General features: G+C 45.3%; 1 protein-coding gene across 7 annotated transcripts in view; it reads right to left on the bottom strand.

Annotated features, from left to right (window-relative positions):
- GRAMD1B (GRAM domain containing 1B) overlaps window positions 1-18,810 on the bottom strand; it is a 187,999-nt gene that overhangs the window by 81,244 nt on the left and 87,945 nt on the right. Inside the window, exon 1 of one of the 7 annotated variants that reach the window (XM_061440642.1) lies at window positions 1,958-2,188. The exons of 5 other annotated variants lie outside the window; for them this stretch is intronic. In XM_061440642.1, coding sequence (XP_061296626.1) covers window positions 1,958-2,106 — 149 coding nt within the window. In that variant the 5' untranslated portion in view covers window positions 2,107-2,188. Of the gene's footprint in view, window positions 1-1,957; window positions 2,189-4,584; window positions 6,892-18,810 lie in introns of those variants that run through there. One more of the 7 variants, XM_061440646.1, reaches the window with a different exon arrangement.

Genomic DNA, 18,810 nt, shown 5'->3' with positions numbered 1-18,810 from the left:
GGGAATCTCCATCTGCTCTTATTCTATAGATACTTCTCCAGATTGAGAGGGAAGGTCTCCTCTCTCTTATAGGGGCCAGAGACATAACCACAGACTCCAAGAATCTCCAAAGCAGAAGGTCTTTTGATCTCACTCAGCCCGATTTTTCACCCAAAGCACTGATTTCCTCTGCAGCTTCCCCGGAAGAGAAGAAAAAGAAACCAAAGGATCATTTCCATAAGCCTCCAAAATGAGTCAATCTTGTTAACTAATGGGGCAGGTGGCCAAATCCTTCTCTCAGGAGAGGTTGATAATATGTCTCCCACAATCCCCCGAGCCCCACCTCCTGCCCATCACTGCGGGTCTCAGAGTCACCGGAGGTACCAGAATCCCCACCAAGAACAGAAATGCGCCTGTGAAGCTTCCTGGAAACCTTGAGAAATATGCTCAAGTGGGAGTGAGTGGGCAATAGGAAAGCTCTGCCCACTGCTGGGTTCCCTGTATGCTGACATTTGTGATCAAGATGGAAAACATCCATGAGACGTGCCCGGGAGACTGGCTTGTTTTCTTCTAAATAATCTAGCATTTGACTCACCAAAAACCTTTGTATTAGGATCTATAAAATACCACCGCCTGGGTGTACAGCATTAGAATTCTCTACTAGACCAATGGCCTTTTGTCCAGCCTTGGTTATTTCCCAGAACTCCCTGGGACGGTGCGGATGTGGGCTGGGGGTGGCGCAAGGTAGAAAGCAACCGCTCAATCCTGCCAGGTTGGGTGTCTCTCTCCCACCCTCCTTCAACCGCATGCCAGGCCCATAAGCAGTCAGATAAATGTGACTCCTGGGTAATGAATGCAAAGAGAAATTAAAGAGCACAGGAAGAAAAAGAAGCCTTGAGCTGGATACTAAACATGGAAAAATGTAGTCCAACAGAATCGTTTTCAGAAAAGTAAGGGTTGAGCAAAACCAGAAAGTTATAATAAAATCTTGGATGCATGCTGAACGGTCCATTCTGGCTCCCTAGCGCTCTGCTCCTGAGGGTGGGGCCACCCACACACCCCAATTACACACACCCCCGATCTCCCACGGATGCTTGTGTGCGTGTGTCTGTCTCCCTCCTTGAGGTCAGGAAGGCTCTGCAGAGGGTTCCATTTAACTCAGGGCCTGGTGCTGGGTGTGGGTAGTAATTAGCATACCTTGTATTTATGTCTAGCTATTTCTGGCCTGCAGCTTGTTTTCTCCTCCTTCAATTCCCTCTGAAGAGGTCAGTCAGCCTTACACATGTGGCTTCTGGCCTTCCTGTGCCAGTGTTCCAGTACTCAGCAGCATCACTTCGCCCAGAGGTAGAAATCAGGCCAGGATTTTTCTCTTCACTCTACTGGCCAAGGGACAGTGAGAGGAGTTGGCAGGGCCACCTTCTCAGAGCGAGTCACACAGATGCACCTGAGAATTGCTGGTCATTTACAAAAGCATATACGGCTCCCCTCCCCTAGGCCACCTTTAGCCAGGGCACGCCACCACTAAAAGACTATCACAATCTCCTGTATGAAACTTGGATAACCAGTTTACCAAAAGGAAAGATTTCACAAAAAAGTCTACTATACGGATGTGCTAGTTTTGCTGTGCTCTCTTTAGAAATGGGCTTCCTGGTGGCTCAGTGGTAAAGAATCCGCCTGCGATGCAGGGGACAATGCAGAAGAAACGGGTTCAATCGCTGGGTCAGGAAGATCCTCTGGAGAAGGGAATGGCAACCCACTCCAGTATTCTTGCCTGGGAAATTCCATGAGCAGAGGAGTCTGGAGAGCTACAATCCGTGGGGTTGCAACAAATTGGACAGGAGTTAGTGACTGAACCACCATCACCATTTTTGCAAATATCATTCCTTTCATCCTTTTAGCCACCCTGTACAATAGGTTCGAAACCGCCCCTATTTTCACAGGTGAGAAAACCAAAGCACACGGAGGTTGAGAAACTTACCCAAGATCACAGAGATAATAGCTGGTGGGCCCCAGAGTCAAGGCCAGTGGGTCACCTCCAGGATATCCACCCTTAACCATTAAAGAGAAGCAGCCTTGCTTCAGCCGGTGGGCCTCATGCAGATACTCTGATTCAGTGTGTTCCCACATGGTCCTGAGGGCCAGGCAGGTGTGGAGCTTGCTAATGAAGTTAGCGGTTCTCAAACAACAGCGTGCGCGTGGATATTCAGATTCCGGGGTCCCGGAAGTTCTGGAATTGGAACCAAGAACCTGCAGTTTTAACAGGCGCTTAAGACCAGGCCAATGCAGGTGGCTCACAAAAGGCCCGTGGGCAGAACTAGCCCCGCCACCTCACTCGGCTCAGCTGGGACGAGGACACGGTGCCCTGGGCCCCTCAGTGGCGCCCACGTCGGCCCCAGGGAAGGGGAGCAGATGACAGGCCGCATCAGACGGTGGAGCAGGTGAGGGCACTGAAGGGAGCTCGCCGTCCCTTGGTCCTCAACAAGCCGCACATCAGAGGGGCACACGAGGTGGGGGACGGGAAAGGGAGAAAGGACTGGGCGGCCTGGGCCCCCATCTCCTGTCGCCAGAACAATGGCTTCTTCAGATCCCTGGCATCTGAGCTGGCAGCCGGCCACCAGGGAAGAAAAGAGCCCGCTGTCCCTTTAAGGACGCCCTCTCTCCACAAAGGTCAGAAATGCCAGCTCAGCCTGCCCGGCGGCTGCCGTTTTTGCCACTTTGGTGCCCTGAGGCCCTGGGCCATGCACCCCGTTCCAGCTGGTTCTCCGGGCACCTGCTGTCTTTGGGAGAAGGCAGACCACCTGCGTGACAGCTGTGGCTCCAGGCGAGGTTCAGTGATGGAGCAGGAAGTGCCGATGCAGAGGAAACGCAAGACCTCATTTGTTTCTCAAACTCATCCTCCAGGGAGAGTTGGCCCCGAGGAAAGGGGACTTGGGGAGCCAGGTCACGGACAACTCCTGGCAGGGGGGTGCGGGGGGGCGGTCCAAAAAGAAAATGGACGAGGAATGGATGCTCCAAGAATATTTCATCCAAGAGAGGAAAAGCTGACAGATGATTGATCCAGAAATCAGAGAGAAGCGGGGTGGGGAGTGGAGGCTGGCAGGATATGCAGCGGAGTGGTTGGGGTTTCCTCCTACACTTGCCATGCACTTAGTCGCTCAGTTATGTCCAACTCTTTGCCACTCCGTGGACTGTAGCCCACCAGGCTCCTCTGTGCATAGGATTCTCCAGGCAAGGATAGTGGGGCGGGTTGCCATTTCCTTCTCCATGGGATCTTCCTGACCCAGGGATTGAACCCACGTCTCCTTTGTCTCCTGCATTGCAGGCAGATTCTTTACCCCCTAGGCCACCGGGGAAGCCTTCCTCCTCCAGAATGAGTTCAAATCCTGCAGTTTAATGTAACCTGGAGCACAGGCTTCCTAGAGTCGCTGAGCTGCAATTCCTCTGCAATACTGGCATATGGGGGTGGTGGTAGTTGTGGTGCTGTCATGTCCAACTCTATAGCCCATGGACTATAGCCTGCCAAGCTCCTCTTGTCCATGGAATTTTCCAGGCAAGAATACTGGAGTGGGCTGCCATTTCCTACTCCAAGGGAAATTCCCGTTCCAGGGATTGAATCCATGTCTCTTGCATCTACCTGCACTGGCAGGTGGATTCTTTACAACTGCGCCACCGTATTGAGCAGTAAATACATGTTAGAAATTAATAATGTCTATTTTCAGAGTACTAGCCACTCAGTGTATCCTCAAGCGGCCTGAACCCCAGACCACACCACTGGTTCCAGTAAGTGATCTTGCAAATGTATACCATGAGGAAAGGGGGCCTCATTTAGGAAACTGTGTGGGTTGATGCAAATCATGACTCGCACTGGAAAACGATTCAAAATTAGTCATCTATTCATCATATAATGCCAGGGTCAGTGAACTCTTTCTGGAAAGAGCCAGAGAGTAAGACCAGACAGTCTGACAATACTACTGAACTCTGCTGCTGCAGGTTAAAGCAGCCATAGACAACATGGATGTGAAAGAACATGGCTGCGTCCCAATAAAACTTTATTTATAATACAGAACAGGCGGCAGGCTGAAGCTGGCTGACCCCGGAAATAAAGGATGGCATTAATAGAGGAAATGATGAATGCTGATAAGGAGGCAGAAACCCATTTCTTGCTCTTCTCTTGGGACTGAGAGTACTGTAACCATTTACTTGATATTCAAGAACAGTTTTTAGTCAACTGCAATGACTCCCATATGCTGGTTTCCTCAGCATCTATGCCCAGAGTTTGCCAAGTACCTCTCTGCACTACAGAGGTTTCTTTTCCTTGTTCTGCATTTCCTCTAATACCTGAGACTGGGAGGTCACAGGGCAGCATCTCATCCTCCTCCAGCAAATGTGGTGGGCCTGGCTGAACGGCCACCCTTCAGGGTGTCCTCCTCAGAACCCCTCATCACAAGACACCCGCCCCTCACCCAGTTCCCCAGGCCACAGCTGGCTGGGTCCTCCAAGTCTGTTCTTCGTCAGCTTCCTGAACAGTTGTGCATTTTAGGGAACCCATGCAGATTTTCACTCTTTCACTGATTTATTTAAATTGGGGTGTGCCCACCATGTGCTAGGTAAATCTTAGAAAACACAAATTGCCCCTCCGCTTTGACTGAAGTTGGAGAGAGGCTGTTATGGCTGGAATCTTCTCAAAAGGCTGCTCTGAGACATATTTATTTCCCGCTCCCTGGTGTCTTTCTACCCGAGAGCTCAAGTGCTTCAAAAATAACTTTCTCAACTGTACTAACAACTTTTAACATGAGATTTCTAAATGGCACTAAAAGCAGGAAGGGTAAGAAAAGCTGAGAATAGGCAAACAGTGAGATCCAAAGCAAAGGTAGAAAGGAAAGAAGGAAAAAAAAAATCACTATTTCAAAAAAATATATTGCTTGCTTACTTACATCAATCTCTCTGCATCAAATGACCTCATCCCACAAATCCAATCTGTATGTTTCCAGCTTCCTTCAAAGCTCTGCTCCCAGTGCATCTTCCCCAATTAGATTTTCTTGATAAACCCCCCCTAAACCTCAAACTCTCCAGCATTCCCTGGAATTCTCCAACACTCCGTGGAATTCTCCAGTACACCTCCCACTTGCTTATATACCTTAAGTGTGGTGTATGAGAGCCTATGGACTCTGCCCTAACCCACGGACTGTCACCTTCTTAAAACCCCTATCAGGAGTCCTCCTCCTTCCACGTTCCCCAGGGCACACTGTCAACGGCAAATGCTCTCCCTACACTGTTGCTTGGCCAAGGTCCCGCTTCAGTGGAGGAGCTGCTTCTACCTCACGGTATCCTCAGCAACCTGTCATCGCTGCTCAAATCATCACTCACTCATTCACTCAGCAAATCCGATGCGAACTGCTCATGTGCCAAGCAGTGTGCTGTAGCTTGTCATACATCTCAATTTGCAAATTTATTTAATCCTCAAACCATCCTACTGAGATAGGTATTATTAACATGAAACTGGCACATAATAACAGGTGATTTCAGAAAGCATGATGGAAAATGTGAGTGACGGATGGGAAGGAGGAGACTGTCATACTCTGGCAAAGAGGTCCCATCTGCCAGGGCTGGTGCTCTGATGCTAGGAAAATGAATGTGACTTATGATAGTCCCTTTTCATCCCATGACTGAAAAATGTAGTCAGAAGTACAGTGTCAGTTTTACAGAAGCAGATACAATGTTACATGAAATGGACCAATGTATTGAATTTAAAAACAAACCACAGAAGAAACTAAAGAAAGCACACATGCATATGTATATTCTAAAGGTTGGTAGGGACTTTCTATGAATAATACCAAACAGGGGAAGAAAGAAGGACTTGATCACATTTGAACAAACAAACTTCAATATGCTGAAAATCAGCCTGATGTGAAAAGGCAGAAATTCCAGGGAAAGTACTGAAAACATGTATGATAAAGGGTTAATAGCCTTATTATGATAAAGAGTTGTGAGCAAGGAGAAAGACAAACACCTCAACAGGAAGGTGGGCAAAGAACAAAAAAAGGCAATTCATAGAAGAAATATACGTGGGTAATAAGGACTTTAAAAGCGTATCACCAGTGATCAAAGAAATGCAAGTTCATGCAACCCTGAGATACCACTCACGGAGTATCAGATTGGCAAAGACTAAAAAGAATGGTAATGCCAGGCAGGCAAGGACAGGGGGAACAAAAGCTCTCATAACTTGGGGGCGTGGGCTGTATATTGGAACAACCTTTCCAAGGGCAACTTGGCACATGTGTGATACAGGCTGTTGACCTAGAAATCTGGCTTCTAAATTTTTATCTGAAGAATGTTAACATGACATTATGTTTAATCCTGAAGAATTAGAAACAAGCTAAATGTCAAGTAAGAGAAGAATGGACAAATACTTGCAAATTTGTAATAATACCCTTAAAAGGAATTAGGTAAATCAATGTTCATGATTACAGAGAGATCAGAAATTAAAGAACTTAAGAACAGTGTATAGAATGAGCTATAAATTTCATCTATTTATCTTTCTATGAACAATAGCTCAAAGCATATAAAGTAAAATGTTAACAGTGATTATCTCTGAGGGGTGGTACTATGAATGATATTTTTCATTTTATATTTTTAATTTTTCTACAATATCCACAATATTTGTTGCAAAAAATAATCTAACAAGTTAAAAGGACTCATGTTTTTTTTTTTAATGTCTTTAATTTTGATTTTCAAAAGAGGAGACATCTATAAAAGAACTTTGAAAAGCAAACTGTAAATACAGGAATACAATCAATTATCCAGCAAGTATTTTTTTGAGCACCATGTGTAAAGCCCTGTAGAAAGTACAATGACAACCAACAGGGACCTACTGCATAGCACAAGGAACTCTCCTCAGTATCCTGTAGTAACCTATATGGGAAAAGAATATGAAAAAGAATGGATATATGTATATAAACACGATTTGCTGTACACCTGAAACTAACACAATACTGTAAATAAACTATACTCCAATGTAAAATAAAAATTAAATTTAAAAAGTACAATGGAAAAAAACCCCCAAAATTAGAATAACTCTCTACTTTCAGAGAAGACAATATTATAAAGACGTCTAACCCAACACAATGTGATTATAAGAATCCTAGCAAAGTACTCAGAGAATGGAAAAGGACTAATTAACTCCTATTTGAGGATAAGATCAATCTGGGAAAGGCTTTTTTCAAGGAGGTGATAGTAAACCTGAATTTTGAAGGATAAGTAGGATTTCCATGGGCAGGGAGGAAAGGAGCACGAACAAAGGAGCAGTACAATTAAGACTGTAGTTCTAGGAAAAGGTATTTGAGATCTCTTAGAGAGTAGGTATGTTAGGCTGGTGGGGACAGCAGATATCTTGGAAGGATGGAGTGGATGACAAGGCTGGGCAGTCAGGATGGAGGCAGATTGAGAAGGCCCTGAGCGACATACCAGGGTGTCAACTGCATTCTGTGGGCAACATGGAGCCAAATTCAGGTTCTGCAGAAGAGCTGGGAATCTGACCTGCATGATAGCTGAATGAAAAATGGATCCCAGAGTTACAAAAGAAATGAGATGATTCAGCCATAAGAAAGGAATGAAGTACTGATACATGCTACAACTTGGATAAACCTTAAACATATAATACTAAGTGGAAGAAGTCAGTCACCAAAGTGTATGCATGTGAGTATATATACATATATTTCACAAATGGAAAATACGTATATACATATATGTGTATACATGTATGTATGCATATATGTTGTTGTTTAGTCATGAAGTTGTGTCCAACTTTTTTGTGACCCCTGGACTGTAGTTCATCAGGTTCCCCTGTCCATGGGATTTTCCAGGCAAGAATACTGGAGTGGGTTGCCGTTTCCTTCTCCAGGGGATCTTCCCAAGCCAGGAATCAAACCCGCATCTTCTGCATCACAGGCGGGTTCTTTACAGCTGAGCCACTGGGGAAGCCCTGTATGTATATATACATATATCTATATTACATAAAATCCAGAACAGGGCAATCTATAGAGACAGAAAGTAGATCAGTAGTTGCCCAGGACTGGGCTGGGAGGGCTGGGGTATGCCAGCTAAAAGGTATGGGGTCTCTTTTTGATGTGATGAAAATGTTCTAAAATTGGTTGTTGTGATGGTTGTATGTATCTGTGAATATACTAAAAACTGAATGATGCATTTTAAATGAATAAACTGTATGGTATGTGAATTACGTCTCGATAAAACTGTAAAAAAAAAAAAAAAAAGAAGAAGAAGATGATCAACCAGATGGCTACTGCAACAGGCCAAGCAAGATATTCAAAGGTTCTGAATTAAGTCAGTGGCAGTAGTCACGGGAAAGACTGGGGGATGATCAGACAGACACTACAAAGACGGAAGTAACCGTGTGGGGAGTGAGGAAGAACAAGTAAAAAAATAGCTCACAAGTTTCCAATGCGAATGACTAAGAGAGGATGTGAGGGGAAGGCTGGAAGGGAGATTGTTATAAATTTGCTTTTCGTGTTGTGAGTTTGTGGAGCGGAGCCCATTTCCAGAACTGAGGGAACAGAAAGTGGGATGCAGATCCAGAGTTGACAGTCCTTCTCCCAGCAATGGTGGCTAAGGGTCTTTTGTGACTGGTAATGAAAATTATTAATTATATTTAGCACTGGTGGGTGGTGTGTACACGCTCAGTTGTGTTTGACTCTTTGCAACCCCATGGACTGTAGCCTGCCAGGCTCCTTTGTCCATGGAATTTTCCAGGCAAGAGTATTGGAGAGGGTAGCCATTTCCTACTCAAGGGGATTTTCCTGACCCAGGGATTGAACTTGTGTCTCTTGAGTTTTCTGCATTGGCAGGCAGATTCTTTACCACTGAGCCACCTGGGAAGCCCATATTTAGCACTACTGACCAATTTAAAAGTGGTCCTAACTTATGCCTACAAATATACTTAGGAGAATTTAGCCAGAGAAAGACATTAAGATTGCAGCAAGCAAGCAAAACCAATTCTATAGCTACACATACAATATTCCAAGCATTTAACAGAGCTGAGTATTTACTGCTCCACGTACAGACTTTTGTAAAAGGGAGTATAATCATTGCAGTTATAAATGTAATGGTTTATACAAAGACTACTCAAAAGCTGAATGGCAGTAGTTAGCTCCTATTACTAATGGGCCTCACAAGGGCACAAATCTATTTTTTCATTTGTTTGTATCAAAGAAGGCAAGAACCTGAAGTAGAAACCTAGGTTCATAAAATCAGAGGGTTAAAAAAATATCATTTGAACATGCCAGAGTCAACAGATGCAAAATAAATATATAAAAATGGCCCATTTTAGAACAAAAAGATGACTAAGGAAAATAAAGTGCAATGAGCAAAGCAAATCACCTTCTAAAGCCCAATGGTCAGAGTTCCCAGAATTTTTATCCCCAGGCTTGTCAAGTTAAGCTGTGGAAAAACAAAGAGGTTTTGCCTATCAGGTCATAATGCCACCGGATATAAACCATGGCCATTCAGTTAGGATAAAAAGTTGAGATCGCCGCAGAGAGGCTATTATGAAACAATGAGGCTCCCAGTCTCAGGAGAAAGGTCCAAAAAAAGATCTTAACTGGAAGATAAATCTATTTGCACTACAGCAGGAGAGGCGTCTGAGTCCCTCTGTGGAATTTTCCTATAATATGCAGCGTTGGCGAGACCCTACAGGGCAGGGAGTCCAGTGCCAGCTCCCCCTCTACTTTGAGCCCCACTCCCCTGGTCGCTCAGATGGTAAAGAATCTGCCTGCAGTGTGGGAGACCTGGGTTCGATCCCTGGGTCAGGGAGATCCCCTGGAGAAGGGAACGGCTACCTGCTCCAGTGGTCTTGCCTGGAGAATTCCATGGACAGAGGAGAGTGGCGGGCTACAGTCCATGGGGTCACAGAGAGTCAGACACGACTGAGCAAATAATACACACACACACACACACACACACACTCTCTCTCTCTCTCTCTCTCTCTCTAGGGCCAGGACCCGTTCTTACTGCTCTTTGTGCTCCTACCACCTAGCCCAGTGAAACGGTCATTGAGTCAACAAATGAATAAATGAATTCAAGGGACGATAGGAGGAATCCAGTGGGAACCTGGCAAGAATTTTTTTTTTTTTTTGGTGTGGACTATTTTTAAAGTCTTTATTGAATTTGTTTTCATATTCTTCTGGTTTTCTATGTTTTGTGTTTTTTTTTGGCCCCAAAGCATGTGGGATCCTACCTCCCTGAACAGGAATTGAAGCCGTGCTCCTTGCATCGGAAGACAAAGTCTTAACCACTGGACCGCCAGACAACTCCCATGGGAAGAATATTAAAAGGTCCTGTACTCTAAAGATCCTGGCCTGTAGTCCATGGGGATTCAAAAGAGATAAAATCTGCCGCTCTCATCTTGCCTACCATCTTAGGCATGACGGCACTGGTGCCTCGCTGCAGGCCACACACCCAGTGAGTGGCAGAACAAGTTCCAGCCCCCAGTTAAGTATCCAAGTAACCATATCCACCTAGCACAGGAGACAGAAGAGCTCCAGCAATGAGACTAAAACATATGATTTAGGAAGTTGTTAAGTTGAAAGGAGGGGTGAAACTGACCGATAGTGGCCTAGGCAGTAGCTCCTGGGTACCCAGGGAAGATAAGGATCAGAGTTCTCTCTGTCCATCTAAGGCATGAAAACAATCTTGGACTTTAGGTGTGGAAAGCAAGGACCATGACCATGCACTCTTTGAATGATGCCAAACACAGAACAAAGGAGATTTTAACAGCAGCTCAACATTTATAAGGTGGTTACAATGTGCCAGGTTTCCTTCTGAATGCATTAACAGGAATGATCTTGTGTAATCCTCCCAGTCTTTACAACAGACCTCCAAGGCAGCTGTGGTAAGTCCCATTTTGTAAATGAGAAAACCAAGGCTTGGGGACAGTAAGAAGTTGCCTAGAATCATACAACTAGAAAACAGCAGAACCATCTGTATCTGTCCTTGGGGTCCACATTATACCCAAATGCTTAGCTGTCCAACTCTTTGCAGCCCCATAGACTGTAACTCGCCAGGATCCTCTGTCCATGGGATTCTCCAGGCAAGAATATTTGAGTGGGTTGCCATGCCCTCCTTCTGTGAATCTTCCTGACCCAGGGATCGAACCCGAGTCTTCTGCATCTCCTGCACTGCAAGCAGATTCTTTACCAACTGAGCCACCAGGGAAGCCCAATGGAGCAGCCACTTATGCCAGTGTTAGAACAAAGAGGTGCCAGGTGAGAAGCAGCTCCTGGCTGCTCTAGGAAGGAAAGTCCCAAACCCAGGTTCAGGAAAGCAGTCAGTGCTCCATTCCCAAGATTTGCATTTTGCTTGCCCTCTCCGCCTACGAATATCTCCATAAATCTTACAAAAGGAACAAAAACTGAATGGCTTTCAAAGGTTTACGTAATGTCCTCATGGTTAACTGGATGGTGACAAGGTTTTAAGTACTCTTCTTTGTCTTTGCAACTCACGGACTGTAGCCTGCCAGGCTGCTCTGTCCAGGGAATTCTCCAGGTAAGAATACTGGAGTGGGTAGCATTCCCTTCTCCAGCGGCTCTTCCCGACCCAGGGATGGAACCCACGTCTCCTGCAGTGTAGGTGGATTCTTTACTGTCTGAGCCACCAGGGAAGCCCAGTGTTCTAATGGGTAACCGGCTGGTGACAATGTTTAAGTATTCTTCTTTAAGTTATACAGATACATTAATACACTTTTTTTCACATGCATGATACACTTTATAAATTAAGAGAAAAAAAATTTTTAAGGAAACCCTGACCCAGCCCTGAAGTGACAGCCACCAGAACAGATGACAGGATTACAGCTCAGCCTGCAGGGGTGAGTGCACCGGAAAAAACTATTCTACTGCATGACTGAAGGACGAAGGGAGCACCACCACCAAGAAAGGCTGTCCCACCTGCTCTGCAAACCTCTGCTGAAATGCAAAGTATAAAGCAGTTCTACCAAATAAACACTTTTCATACCATCGTCAAGAAGCAGAGTATGGAGGTTAAGGGCACAGGCTTTAGAGCTAGCATCTTTCATTTTATTCCAGTTCTGCCACTTACCACATGGTCTTAGGCCTGTGATTTAAACCTCTCTGAGATTCAGTTTCCTTACCTGTAAAACGGGATGAGTATCACTTTTCCTATAGGGCTGCGTGAAGCTTATTATGAGAATTGTTTAATGAAAACCTCAGAGAAGTACTGTTATTATAATTTCTAATGCTAATCTTCACACACGCTACCAAACTTATTCTAGTTCTCAGCCAGAACGGCTCGCCTTCCAAGTTGGGAAATGGCATTCCCACACGTGGGTCACCCTGAGCTTAAGGGCTTCTCACAAAGTAAGACAGCAAGCCCGCAGCCTCAGCCTCTCTTTGGAGGCTGTGGGCAGGTGAGCCCCGACTTGCCTCTGAACATTCAGCTCTGTTCTGATCTCTTCATCCATCAGGCCCTCATTCTGGTTCTGTGACCCACTTCTTGATTCTTCCTTGCCTGAGAGATCTGCTATACCCTCTAGAGATCTCAGTGGCCTCCATCCTTCAAAGATCAACTCACATCCCACCTGCTCCATCCAGCCCTTCTCCATTGATTTTGCTCATTACTACTCTTCCCCATCTGTTCCTGCACATCATTAGTGCTTATAATTCATATCATTAAATGTCTTCATAAATTATCTTGGAATATTTCTCTACCTTTTCATGGGTATTAGTCTTCTTTCTTTTTATGGACAAAGACCTGATTTCCAACTGCTTTGTAATTGGGCTCTGGAGTCAGATTGTCATCTTGAACACTTCTGGGCTGTGTGATCTTGGAACAATCATTTTACCTCTCTGTGCCTCACTTACTAATTTGTAAAACCTACATAATAATAGTACAAAGCCCACATAATGGCCATGAGTTAATATACAGAAAACACTTAGGCTCCTCTGTCCATTGGATTCTCCAGGCAAGAATACTGGAGTGAATTGCAGTGCCCTCCTCCGGGGGATCTTCCTGACCCAGGGATCGAACCTGCAACTCTTACATCTCCTGCATTGACAGTAGGTTCTTTACGACTAGTGCCACTTGGGAAGAATTATTATATAAGTACTAGCTATTATTATTAACATCTTTACCATCATCACTGTTACTATTAAGGTGCTTGGAACAAGACAGCTAGCTAGGATGGAGCCAGTAAAAACATCACTTCATTGTACTTGAGTGGCATCTCTATTTGCCTAAACTAGGGGCTAACTTTGAGTCAAGGGCCAGATGATAATTATTTCAGTTTTGGGGGTCACAGATCTTTGTTACAACGCCTTATCTCTGATGCTAAGGCATGAAAGCAGCCACAGACAATGCATAAACAAAGCTTTATTCATGAACACTGAAATCTGAATTTCGTAATTTTACATGTCATGAAATATGACTCTTCTCTTGGTTTTTTCCAACCATTTAAAAACAATTTTATGAACACCAAAAACATTCTTAGCTTGCCATCTGTATAAAAACAGGCAGCAAGCTGAATGCAGCTCTTGGCATCCACACAAGGTCACACAGGGTCCTCCATGGTATCGCAAATTAAGGCCCTTGTTCTACAGGCGGTCAGAATACATTGTAAGGTTTTGAGCAAGCATGCGCCCACACCCACACTCTCATAAAAACAGCTGCGGTGGGCATCACTAGTGTCAATAATACCTCTCTTCCTACCATCATAGGCCTACATCTCCCAGCTTTCCTGCAGCCAGGCAGGGCCACGTGACTACTTCTGGCCAATGCACCGAAAGGGCAATGACAGTGTATTAGCTTCCAAGGGGAACCATTCAAGTGGCATGCTCCCTTCCCCTGCAGTGCTTGTGGAGGAGATGCCAGGAGATTCTACAGCCTGGATCACAGAGCTAACCACACGGAGGATGGATCCCTACAGAGTTTTCCAGAATCTCGGGAGGACACGGATGGTCAAAAACTAACTTACAATGAGAGCTGAGGTGCTGAGTTTGCAGGTGGGGAATGGGATGGTGGTTGTCATCGTGGCATAACCTAGATAATCCAGTTTAATTCAACAGCTTTCTGCAAATACCCACCAAAGAACAGCACTAAGGATAAGTAAACACAAAAACATCTAGCCAATACCCCGTTTATCCTATGCTTTCTTCTTGATGGCTCATTTAGGAGACCAATGTCCAGACTTCTGGACAACTGAGCAAGAGATCAGAAGTATTCTCTTCCTCAAGTTCTGTCATGAGAAACCCTAAATCATCTCTTCCAGCGGTAAAAGGCAATGACAACAAGTCTCAGAATAGCCAAGAAGAAGAGTTTCTAGCCAGCAGCAAAGACTCTGGCATCCACACAACTGCTCATCATCAAGTGCTCATCATCTGATTTGTTTGACATAATCTCTGCCATCCAGAGGCTTACATTTTAATATAGTGAACCTTTCTTCCTAAGTAATAATGATGATGACAACAACAAAAAAACAAAACAAACACAAGGAAAATAATGTTTAGTACTGCTTATTTCAAGCCAGATGCAGTTTCTCAAAGTAGGAAAAAAAAAAAACACCTGGGTAAGAGGTAGGAAAAGGCCTATCCCTTTAGGAAATCTTGCAGAGTCAGAAGATTTGGTCCTTGCCCTAAGCTCTCCTGATCACTCAAGGGATTTAATGTCTATATGACGAGTACTCAGTGCCCCGGAGTTACCAAGACCATGGGAAAATGCCACTTCTCCCATCCCACCAAGTAATAAGTAACTCTCACGCTGTTAGCAAGAGGTGTACCTGCTGGGGGATGTTTGTAAATGAATATTTAATATTTTCAAGTGAAGGTTTATTTTTAGGGTCTCCTGCTGGCTGAAGAAGTGCACCAATGGCCCACATCACAAGTGATCCGCTCTATGGGGACTGTGCCTTTTTTTAAACCATTGGTCAAAGAAAGCTGAGAGACCCTCTAATCTGCCCAGCACTGTTACTTAATCCCACTTTCATGACGGCTACACTGGGGGCAAACGGAAGTCACCTAACAAGCAGGTCACACAGTAGGTCAAAAGGTGATGACAAGGACATCCCTGGTGGTACAATGGATAAGAATCTGCCTGCCAACACAGGGGACACGGGTTTGATCCCTGGTCTGGGAAGATCCAACATGCCCATGAGCAGCTAAGCCCACGCTCTAGAGCCCAGAAGCCACAACTATGTGAGCCTGCATGCTGTAATTACTGAAGCCCGTGTGCCCAGAGCCTGTGCTTTGCAACAAGAGAAACCAACGCAATGAGAAGCAACTGCAAGAAGAGTAGCCCCGACTAACTGCAACTAGAGAAAGCCCTGTAGCAACAAAGATCTATCACAACCAAAAAATAAATTAATTAAAACAATTTTTTAAAGGTGGTGACAAGATTCAGACTTCTGAGTTGGCTTTCCAGAATCTCCAGTCACTAAGCAACCCCAATCTTGACTGCAGCTCACTTCCTGGTAAACTTGAGAAGAGCTGGGAAGCTCGGTTCTAGAGAGGGTATGCAGAGGCCATGCCCAGGGTCCTCCTCTACAGCAGACCTCACAGAAAGGACCTTAAAAGATAAATACACATCCTGATCATAACACTCCAGAAATTCCAAACTTTCCCTTACATCTAATTTAAATCCTTCTTGTTTCAATCCAACCATTTCTTCCTTCCTGGGTCTAAACCAGAGCTGAAGAAGGAACAAGGCTCCATGTGTTAACAGATGTGAAGAGAAGGCACACACTGGACCAGTGACCTTGTATCAAATAAAATACAAAATCAAATCAAATCAAAAGTGATACCTTGTATCACCACGGAAGATGGAGGTGTGCAAAACAGACTCCCTTCCAGTTACCCGGTAAGAACATAAGTGACTGGGTTCTCTCACACGGCATTCACATTCCTAAATAAACAGCGTGAAGCCACATGACTGCTTGCTCACCCACTCAAACACAGAGACGAACTCAAAGTTCCTCTCCACTGGGGACCAAGACCTGGCCACAGAAATGCTTCCCCCAGCTACACGTCAAGACCTAGGCTCTGTCTCAACTCTGTTTTTTTTTTTTTTTTCACTGAATGCAATTCTTCCAGCACATGGACTTTTCTGAAGGTCTGTCACAGCCCTTAACAGATGTGAGGACTAGGAATGTGAGGACAGAGAATCAAGACAGATGTCACTTCAGGCTGCCAAGCCCTGTGGAGGCCAAAACAATCTGTACAGGGAGCAGCCCCACCAAACTGGAGACTTTTTTAGTGACTGAGTTTCTAAAGCTCTGCAGGAATTAAGAACAGCTTTACATCACACATAATACAAAAGAAAAAATTAACCACCAAGTAGAAGCTAAGGAGGACTGGTGAAGTGGTCTTTAAATAACTTCTTTAGTTTCCAAATTACGTGTGCTGCAGTTCTGCTCGGGCACAGCCCTATCTATTTATGTATGTACCTACTCTCCCGGGGGGCTTCCCTCGTGGCTCAGATGATATAAAGAACCTGCGGCAATACAGGAGACCCTGGGTTCGATCCCTGAGTTCGGGAATATCCCCTGGAGAAGGGAACGGCAACTCACTCCAGTATTCTTACCTGGAGAATCCCATGAACAGAGGATCCCGGCGGGCTACAGTCCATGGGGTTGCAAAGAGTCAGATACAACTGAGTGACTAACACACACTCCTCTCCCAATCTCCGTGCTACCTTCACCTTGCTCACCAAGTTAGCAGGAGATGGAATCACAGAATCATCTCTCAAGAGAACCTAAAGCCCCTGGCCCAGAGAGAAGGAGGTTGGACTGCAGGGAGGATTTCTAGCTCATGATCCAGGCACTTGTCATTCACAGACATGTATCTTGATCAGCTTTGTCCAAAAGCACCCCCCGTGATAACCTCGTAACTCCAATAGGTGCAGTGTTAACGCTGTACACAGGACAACATCCACTGACCTAACACTGTCTGGCCTTCACACCCCCACTAAGTGCTAATTACTTCAAGAAGTGTCTCTGCCACCCCAGCTGAAGTCAGTTCCAACCCCCTCTGAGTTTCCAGAGCGCTCGGTGTTCACTGCTTTAGTACTTCCTGACTTGCTCTGCAGGTTGTGTGTGTGGGCATGTGTTTGTGTTGAGGGGCATCAGGTCTCATTCTACTGGTGAGGCTAGGTCACGTGACATGTCCTTTCATTTTTTCATCCCCCACAGTATCTAGGCACAGGGCTGTGAAAACAATAACTACTTGGCCAGCATTTGTAGAATGAAGGGATGGATGATTTATGAATTTACAGACCTTGGACCTTGCGCTCTAGAGAAGTGGGTCTAACCAGATACACTATGCTGTTGTTGTGGCAGGGGCAAAACTGCAATCATGGTCAAGTAAAAAAAGTTTGCATTCTGGCTTTTCACTAACTAGTTGCAAGAATTTAGTCAAAACCCTTTATCGCTCTGTAGCTTAGTTTCCCTAGCTTGAAAATGGAGATGCCAGCCACTTCATGGCATTATAGTGAGGACTGGATGGGATAATGCACTTCCATACACTTTTAAAAGACTAATAAACTAACAACATCATCAACACAAAAGTAAGGCAAAGAGACAGCAAAATAGAAAAAAAACACCAGCCAATATGTGCATGCTCAGTAGCTCTCAGTCATATCCAACTCTTTGGGACCCTATCATCTGTAGCCTGCCAGGCTCCTCTGTCCATGGGATTCTCCAGGCAAGAATACTGGAGTGGGTTGCCAAGCCCTCCTGCAGGGGATCTTCCTGACCCAAGGATTGAACTGGTGTCTTCTGCGCCTGCTGCAATGCAGGCGGATTCTTTACCCACTGAGCCCCCTAGGGAGCCCATATATTCACATGTATATACATAAAATACAGAAGAAAGAACAAGTGAATCACTGGGGAGAATTCCTGCAAATCCAAAGCCAGACTTGTATCTGCACATCTCGAAGCAGGTTATTTAACCTCTCTGTTTGTATTTCCTTGCTCTGTGAAGTGGGGGGCCTTAATTATAATTCTACATGACTTAATACATGTAAAGTGCTTCATATGGTGCTTGACACACAGTAAGCACTCAATACACGTTAGTTTAATCACTAACACATAGCAGGCATTTCAGAAATGTGTCTAGAAATGGTTCAAACATTAGAGAGTTAATTCATTCCATCCTCTTCTGTAGACACAGAGTATTACCCAAAACAAGGCAGCAAAGGTATCTATCCCCTTGTTTCCGTCAAGTCCTGCAATTGGGAGAGAGAGAGTACCCCAACACAAGATCGTACCAAACGGAGCCGCATCTCCAGCCCAAACAGCCACAGCACAACTACAGGGTCTGGCCCCAGGGCCAAAACGGACCGATAAATCTGTACCTAATGAGATGGTGAATCACGGGGTCTGAGAGTCCCTGGGGCAGACACACACACACACACCATTTCCCTATCCTGCTAACATTATACATTATACTTGGCTGAAAAGGACAAGGTTACCCCAATTATAGTTCCTAGCCTAACACTGCACTCTGGTTGAAATGCATCAAGAGATACTGGAGGCAGATTTTTAAAGGCAAACATCTCTGCATGTCCCCAGGGGACCAGCCCGGGCTGGGCAGAGAAACACTCTGCGTTAAAGTGATGTCTCATCTTGAATGACAGCCAAGCACCCCTTGGCCCCGACCCCAGCGTGCTGACAGCAGGGGCGCGGGGGAAGCTGAGTGATCTCCGTGACGAGCCAGCGTCCCTGCTCTCCGGGCGGCACCCATGCTCACCTTGGAGGCCTCATGCAAGTCATGGGCCCAGCTCGGCTCTGCTGGGGAATAAGGGGCCAGCTCTGGATGC

Source organism: Bos javanicus, chromosome 15, assembly GCF_032452875.1.
Source record: "Bos javanicus breed banteng chromosome 15, ARS-OSU_banteng_1.0, whole genome shotgun sequence".
NCBI classification, from domain to species: domain Eukaryota; kingdom Metazoa; phylum Chordata; class Mammalia; order Artiodactyla; family Bovidae; genus Bos; species Bos javanicus.
The sequence above is the reverse complement of the archived record's forward strand: the minus strand, read 5'-3'. Positions and strand labels throughout refer to the sequence as shown.